The sequence below is a fragment of the Epinephelus fuscoguttatus genome, linkage group LG11, assembly GCF_011397635.1.
Source record: "Epinephelus fuscoguttatus linkage group LG11, E.fuscoguttatus.final_Chr_v1".
NCBI lineage: Eukaryota > Metazoa > Chordata > Actinopteri > Perciformes > Serranidae > Epinephelus > Epinephelus fuscoguttatus.
Genome location: NC_064762.1, coordinates 60,818 through 69,569, shown reverse-complemented (window position 1 = coordinate 69,569; position 8,752 = coordinate 60,818). Strand labels below are relative to the sequence as shown.

Below are 8,752 nucleotides of genomic sequence, written 5' to 3'. Positions count from 1 at the left end.
TGTTCCGCCGCCACATCCAGACAGACTAAATTAGCTTCTCCCTGGATCCTCTCCTCACCCTCCTTTCATCCCCCCCGACGGCACAGAGAGCGGTGCAGCACATGAAGCTGCTCACGCTCGTCTCTCATGTCTCAGAGAATGATATTCAGTTTACTGAGATATCTCTGTTACACAGGCGCCATCGTCAGAGTGGACTTATTGCGGGAATAGATGCATCGCGCCCTCGCCCACCCTCCCGACACATCCATCCACCACCACAATCACACTTTAGTATGAAGCAACAGCTGACACCACATAGATGCAGCTCGCAGGGGCGGTTATTGTGGAGTGCAGCCGTGAGATAGAGGTCACTGTTTCCAGTGGGTTGAGAGATGGAGGGACAGGAAATGTTCTGACAGTAAATTACATGCTGGATTCACATATTCCATCAGAGGCCTCCATGTGAGATGGATGTTATATATCACCGCTGTGGCTTATTAACCTTTTGACCCACATAAATGAAATGCATTACAGCGCAGCGCTCAGCCGAACTGAAATTACAGACCATCTAGATCATGTTTTATTTGTGCTGTCTTACTTGATGTAGTGTGTTTACACGTTGATGTTGCGTATTGTAAATTTAAGGTTTCTTACAGTACATTAATCCCACGCATTATGCATCAGTGTGGAAATATGTCATGCTGAACCCTCGCTGCCCATTATCTCAATGTATTATTTATCTGAGGCTTTCATTTCAAAACAGCCATCAGTGATATTTTCAAAATAAATCACACACACTCCAGCATTCACATGAAGAGATGCCTTTTAATCTAGTCAGAGAATATCTAAAGAGCCTTTAGCTTCCCATTTACACATGTGCAGTTGTGTTAAGAAGCTTTTATTGGTGGTTTTTCACAGCAGAAAGTGCGACTATACTCTGTTATAGTCATTCCTCTGGGTGCAGTGGCGGTGCAGAGAGACACTGAGAGGGCCGATACAGGAGACCCAGAAATCTGAGAAGAGTCAGACTGGGGCTAAAACTGAGCGCCTTAGATGGAAGAAGACAACAGGTGTTCCACCACAGACATTCAATCAGGAGAGACTCATCTCTTATAGTGAAAAGGATGAATGAAAAGCCCCTCCATGATGGTATACTTTGAGGCGGGTGATGAATCTGTAGACATATAGGGAACTCCCCCGGGGTCTAGACACTGATGGTGGTAGGGGTGGTGAAGATGAGATGACAAAAAGACGAGGAGAAGATGGAGAAGCGCTGATGATCTGGATGAGAAGAGGAATGAGCCTTTGTTGAGCTCGTCCTGGACTCTGGATATGATGGCTGGAGGTGAAGAGGGCACGAAGATTCTGCCTGAAATGACAGCTGACAGCAGAGGAGAGAGCAGATTTACAGTTTGGCATCCTGATGGTGAAGTTTGATTGGATAACTAGGAGAGTGAGCCCACTTGGACTTTATTTGGTGAGGGTACTTTGTGAGGGCATGACATGAAGAGGGTGACACTGGTTGTACTGGTGCTCTAGCTGTTGGAGTCAGTTTTTTTAGGAGGACAGGCCCTAAGACGTAGCATCTCAGACGTTAGGAAATTAATGTGTTTTTTATGCCTCTACACAGTTACACTTATAGAAGTGGCCAGAGGCATTATGTTCTCAGGTTGTCTGTCCGTCCATCCCATTCTCGTGTACGCGGTATCTGAAGCACACCTTAATGAAAATGGCCCAAATGTTCGGTTGGACTCAAGGATGAACTGAGTAGATTTTAGTGGCCACAGATCACTGTGACCTTGTCGGTCTCATTCTCCTGAGCATCATATCTCAAGACCACCTTGAGGGAAGTGTGAATACAGGTGTTCCAGCTCAGACAGTATAAGGAAAATAATGTGTTTTTAACGTTAAAGCATGTAATCATGTTCTAGTAGAAACCCCAAATATAAGTACGAACCTGAAAAAGAACATAACAGATGCACCTTAACATGGAACTGATTGATTAATACAATACAATACAATACAATACAAATTTATTTATATAGCACATTTAAAAACAACAGCGTTGACCAAAGTGCTGTACATCAAATATAATATACAAAAAGTCAATAAATAAAACACAAGAAATGAAAACAAAATAAGACAACAAAAGGCTGCCAACTCTCATACAGGGGCAAAGAAGGCCGACGAAAACACGTGGGTTTTTAAACGAGATTTAAATTAATCTGTAAGACTTCCTGCTTGACTTAACATCTTTTTGTCAGCTAATAGTTTCAGCGACTCACCCCTAACATTTCATGCTGAACCCTCAATGCCCATTATCTTAGGCTGCGTTCACACCTGCCCTGTTTGGTTTGGTCCAGTCAAACTCAAGCTCGTTTGCCCCCTCAGTGCGGTTCGTTTGGGCACGTGTGAATACAGCAATCACACTCAAGTGTGCACCAAAACAACCGGACCAAGACCTTCTTGAAGAGGTGGTCTCAGTTACGAACGCACTCTGGTGCAGTTCATTTGTGGTGGGAACATGTTCCGACCTCAACGTTTTTGTTTTTTTACTTCCTGGATTTTTCCCACATGGAATTTCTGACCAATCAAGCAGCAGCTTTCTCACACAAGGCATTTGATCTGGTCCTCTTGTAAATGCTGCCGGGAGAACACCAACCAACTCTAGGCAATTATACAACTTTGGAACAAAACTAGTCCCTGATTCAGACCAAAGCAAGACGACTCTAGGGCTGACAGCAGCCTTCATTTATCATTTATCTGAGGCTAGGTACCAATGATATTTTAAAAATCAGACAAACTCCAATATTCACATGAAGAGATGCCTTTTTATATGGTCGGGGAATATCTGAAGAGCCAGAAAATAATTTCACCTCTTATTGCTTCCTATTTACGTGGAGGTGGCTCTCCCCTTTTTAGTATTTAAACTTCAGCTTTTTAAAAAAAGAGGCCTGAAGGTGAGGTCATTCACAGGGCAGGCTGCCAAGTAATAACTTCCCTAATCGCCTATGCCTCTCGCCCATATTTCTACCAAAAAATTCTACAGCGCGAGCAAGTCAGCCTTATTTGGAATGAGTGCAGGAGACAGCTGCTATCCAGAATCACCACCTCATTAACCCTGCATCTCGATAGCACCAATTAAGAAGTTCACACACGCTCTCGACCCTCCTTTTCCTCCTTTTGTCTCTTTTTCCCTCCGACTACGACCCCCTCCTCTCCCCCCGCTGTCTCTCGCTGTCCGTTGGCGCAAAATAAAAGCAAATTGCTTATCTGTGACATAACGGGGGCTGTTTTTACTCATGAAAGACGCGTTGCGTAAATGTCATCCAGGTCAGCGGCTCCCGCTGGTAATCACGCTGGGACAGTGATTAGGTGAAATTAATCGCGGGCCTCTGTCGCTCATGGCTGACAGCCTGGGAGCCAGATAGGTGTTCTCCTCCCCGGTGACTTCGACAGATCAGGCGAGAGAGAGTGAAAGACATCAAAGACAAGAAAAAAAACTTGCATTAGATTAACACCCGAGAGACAACCCAGAAAAAGGTATGTGTGGGTCTGTACAAGGATGTTGGCATCTGTGTGTGTGGGAAGGTGGAGTGAGGTAATGTGTGTGAGTTTTTGTGCAGGTGTATGTGCTTTCTTTTTGGGAGGGGGTGGTGGTGAGGGGGGGGACATGAAAGGAAGGAAGCTATGGTTTGATGTGATAATGAAGCACCTTCTTTAATCCTCATCTTCTCTTTTATCCAAACCACTCACTTGTGCCTATTTGTCCAACAAATGTTTTGGTAGGCCTATAAAGCAGAAATCTCATCTCTGCTATTCAAACGGGAATATCGACATCTTCGGGTTTTGTTCGTCATTTGAGAGTATAAAAAGATTCGAGATAAACTAAATGTTACACCTTTTTTTCCACTGCTTGTCTTGTGAGACCTCCTCTCACACACACACACACACACACACACACACACACACACACACAATATGTCTGGCATTTGCACCTTCCCGTGTTATGCTGCTCGAGCCTCCGTGTCTTAATATCAGAGAAACCCAGAGCTTTGAGACTTGTCATGGTTGGTGGGAGTGAGCAGGAGTGATGCTAAGGTTAGCTTGCTGGAGCGTTTAGCCGTACACGGGCAGATTTACCGGCCTGTGAACCCATAAACCTGCAATTACAAACCCTAACAACTCTGGCGCAGGCGGCCCTGTACACCGCACTTTTCCTCTGGGCTCGGGGATTTAAGCTTCACAATCAGTCAAGCATGACTCCAGAAGCTAATTGCACAAGAGTGACACGCGCACACACACACACACACGCACACACACACGCTCACACAGCATCCTTACGGGGGGGACTGATGGTGGATGTGGAATTTTGTTTGAAATTCATCAAATTTTAATCCAGTGCGTACATTTCCATATTTCCATATTTATCTCTTTGCGCTCCCAGCATCCACTTCCTCTCTGCATATCATTCCGGCCCTATTAATAGCTCTCCTTACCTAATACACAAACTCACACACTTGTCACCACGAGGGAAACAGAAAAGACAACCTCCTATCAGGTCCGCCGCTCAAAGACACGTGTATCCCAAGGTAGACAGGGCTGTCAATGAATCACTCCATTTCTGCCACAGTTGGTAAATTGACTGTTGGAAGTGGGAAACAGATGAGGGGGGAGCTGGGAAGAGTCAGAGATAAGATGTAGGATTCATACTCTCCTCCTCGTCTCTATAATGAATCAGTGTATTTACTTAGCAATCTGCTCCTCTAAAATGGCCCCGCTATCGCTCTGTCTTCTCCCAAGCGTTGTCACCCCCCTCCTCTGTTTCTCCCCACCCCCCCAAAGGTAATTGCTCTTACCTGAGACACTGTAATGGATCCTGGATGAAGTATTGACCGCTGCTAGATTTTGATTAAGGAGCTGTAGGGCAGAACATGTCTTTAATGAAACTGAGGAATCAGCATTCCCTGGCTGGTGCGTGGAGGCTGGATGCTGTGCACCGTGGCCCACTGGCACCTTGATTAGGACCTGATCCCCAGCAAATCCAGAGGTGGGCCACAGCCACTGAATTAAAAGCGATGAATTCATCCATTAATAATACCTAAGGCGTGTTTAGTTTTTCTCTGGAGGCTTATAATCGTTAAAGATTTGGGTATTCATTTACTGTAAGCGGTTTGCACTCTCACTCACACAAGCAGCTCTCTCAATCACTCAATCATCCACCTTGTTGCTCACTCGCTGATGCACTAACTCGCTCATTAATACACTCAATCGCTTTCCCCTTCATATGCAAAAGGTCAGCCTTTATCAGTTACAATTTTAGCATGAGGGATAACTTGCATTAGCTCTCATCCTCTCCCTTAAATTGCCTTTTTTTGCTCGTGTTAAAAACTGATTGCATCTCGGACGGAGATGAAAGGGAAACAGCTAGCTCCCCGCGTTCTTTGAGCGTGCAAATGGACATAATCTAAAAGGGGAGTATTAGCATGCTAAAAGACACCACAGCTATGATGAACACCATTTGCCAAGGCTTAATGCGATAGCCGGGTAAGATGATTAACTTTGAATCCATTTAATCAACCACAAGCACTTTCTCAAATAACCGACTGTCGTCGGGTAAAACTTCCTCAGATCAGTTGGGGAATGGGCAGAGGAACAGATGTGTCAAATCACAGAGTGGCAAAATCAGAGCGGAGGCCAGCCAAACATTGTTTCTTTGACGTGTGGGACATCAAATATCATTTTTGTGCACAGATTTCGTCATCCTCGCTCGTGTTTGAAGCTCACAATGGAGTGCGACTCGGAACATGAAGCAGCTCGCTCATTGACCGGGAAGTCAATGTGCCCTTGGGCTGCATTCTATTGACTTAAGTCGTTCAAGTAGTGGGCTTCTCACCTCCCTTCCCACAACGACCCCGGCGTGCATGCTGATAACTGGCTCTCCCAGTGCAATGAAAATTCTGACCCTCTTGGTCAGACCTTTAACCACAATCAAGACAGGAGATTGTATTTGTGCTAATATAAAGATTTTATACCTGATGTGTTTGTTATTGCAGCCACAGCTCAGCAGATATGTGCAAGCTTTAAATGTGCTTTGTGTGACTAATTGATCCGAGGAGTCTTCCACTCCTTCGTCGATTGAACAACTCATCTGAAGAGTGTTTATTGATAGCTGTGTGTGTGCTCCTCTCACAGACCTTGATGACCCGGTAGTGACGGTGCACCAGAGCATAGGAGAAGCTAAGGAGCAGTTCTACTATGAGAGGACCGTGTTTCTGCGCTGCGTGGCCAATTCCAACCCACCTGTCCGCTACAGCTGGCATCGTGGGAGAGAGGTCCTGACGCAGGGCTCGGACAAGGGGGTGGAGATCTACGAGCCCTTTTTCACTCAGGTAAGACAGACGCAACATGATGAGAGTAAATGATTCACTTAATGTCAAACAGGTAAAGACTTAAAGGGACAGATCACCTTAAAATCAGACATACTTATTTTTCCTCTTACCTTTAGTGCTGTTTATCAGTCTAGATTGTTTGGCTGTGAGTTGCAGAGTGTTGGAGATATCAGCCGTAGAGATGTCTGTCTTCTCTCCAATATAATGGAACTAGATGTGTCTTATGGCGAGTGCAACGGACGGACAATGACTGTTGACGACATGAAAGTGACATAGCAATGAGCTGACTGTCACTGAGCAAGGTATTCTGGATCGTATGATATCCGAAGAAAACTCCATGCACAACAGTTTGTATAATATCCTATGAATTTGCCCCCTACAAGTGACCTTACGTCCTTAACATACAGTTATATAGTTAACGTAAAGTTACAGAGGTGAGGACGTACATTAAAATGACTCAAAGTTCACATGGTTCCAAACATGCGACAAAAGTCCTGGGCAAAAGTTCAATTTTTTGTGACCCATCCACCACCCCAACCTGCCTCCTTACAAACCCTTGGGACTGCTTCCTTGTTTACTGCCATCGGTGCATTGGTCACATGATCGCAGCCTTTCAAAATGCACGGGTTACGAATTTGGGTGCTTCGCTTTTCATAGGAAATACATACGAAAAGAACAGCCTGCATGGAGGGGTGGAGGGGATGGTGGATGGTGTGTCACTTGAGAGAGATGCCTGCCAAGTTCAACACCAATTAACAACAAAAGTGGTTGTTTTTTTAGCAAGTCATCGCTGCGTTTCCAGCAGCTTTTACTCAACAAACATGGGTGTTTTTTAGGGACCTGTGTATTTGTTTCCACCAGAAACAGTTTGATAGTTTCACAAGAAGCATGTTTTTCACCACCAGAGACATCACCACGTTTCCAGCTGGGATAGTGCCACCAAAAGTGGGTATTTTAAGTTAAAAAATAATCTTTTTCTTAACATCTAAATCTCCTAACCAAATGTTGCCCACAGCGTTGTTGAAACATGAAAAACCCTAAAGCTGACATAAAGCTACTCAGGATAATCCACAGACCTTGTTGTGAGCTGTTTTACTTAGAAAGTATTTTCTTTCTACCGAACCACATCCTCCAACTGTATCACCACGCAGAAGGCAATGCGCACCAACTCATGGACGGGAGGATCCTGCTTGTGACAGTGCAGAATCTAAACATTGATGGCGTCCTTCTTAGCTGAGCTGTAAGGTTTGCTAGCTCAGTGGTGCCAGGTGAGCTAGCATTAGATGCACTCTTCGCTCTCCATGATGATACAGTTATTACAGAAAATAGTTCCTGCATGAAACTGCTCACAACAAGGTCTGTGGATTATCTTGAGTAACCAGGTCATGATTTCTGTAAAGAGACATTGATGTTGAGTTTTTCAAATGTATTTTTTGGCACTTTGAGCACCACAAGCTGAGTGCCATCTAGTTCCATTATACTGGAGAGAAGGCAGACATCTCTACAGCTGGTATCTCCAACACTCTGCAGCTCACACCAAAACAGTCTAGACTGATAAACAGCACCACAGGTCAGAGGAAAAACATATACTATGTGGCTGAACTGTCCCTTTAAAGTAGAATATGAAACTTGAGGACTTTGGCAGTCCTGAGTCTTGTAATGCTGCATTTTGTTGGCTGTCATAAAGACATGCACTCCCCCCCACCCCCCACCCCCAGCTCACTACAAAGAAAGGATAAATAGGCTGATAGAGAACAGAGGATGTGAAACAACCATAATATGCTTTTGAAGGCAAAAGATGTGTTCATCAGGAGCTAAATTTGCTGAAGCTCTTTCAGGCAGTGCTCTCTCGTATTAAGAGATGCTCTCATGACCAGTGGCACCCTCCTGTGTGTAACCAAAGGAAGACAAAAAAGAATCCATCAATCCAGCATTTCAGATGGAAAGAGCAGAGCAGGTTTAGAATGTATTAACATTATCAGACTGTTATGACGCAGTGCTCTCTCGCCATGAGAGGTTGTTTGTATCACAATGTTTGTGTGTAATAGGGTTGGGCGATATGTTAAAAATTTCCAACCAGCCACCATCAGCCCATCAACCAGCGGTTGCCGATATGTTCGGCAGTTGTGTGTGTGGCGGACAAAAAGGGGGGTGCATTCATGTGATGTCGGAAAGAATCGAAAAATGACTTTCAGAATGGGATAATTCACATTAACGCCACCTCATGTCAGAAAAACAACTCTGCAACTCGGATCTCCCGACGCCACATGAATGCAGCAAAAAAATGCAGCGTGCTTTGCGAGCCCACTCATGTTCAACATGGCACGGAAATATCTGTGCATACCGGCAACAAGCACGCCATCAGAGAGGGTGTTTAGCAC

At 44.8% G+C, this 8,752-nt stretch overlaps 1 protein-coding gene across 1 annotated transcript in view; it reads left to right on the top strand.

Annotated features, from left to right (window-relative positions):
- Nucleotides 1–1,314: 1,314 nt before the first annotated feature.
- LOC125897542 (MAM domain-containing glycosylphosphatidylinositol anchor protein 2-like) overlaps nt 1,315–8,752 on the top strand; it is a gene marked incomplete at its 3' end in the record, with an annotated part of 62,176 nt that continues 54,738 nt past the window's right edge. Inside the window, exons 1-2 of the mRNA XM_049590947.1 lie at nt 1,315–1,324; nt 6,175–6,371. Of these exons, the coding sequence (XP_049446904.1) occupies nt 1,315–1,324; nt 6,175–6,371 (207 nt within the window). The remainder of the gene's footprint in view (nt 1,325–6,174; nt 6,372–8,752) is intronic.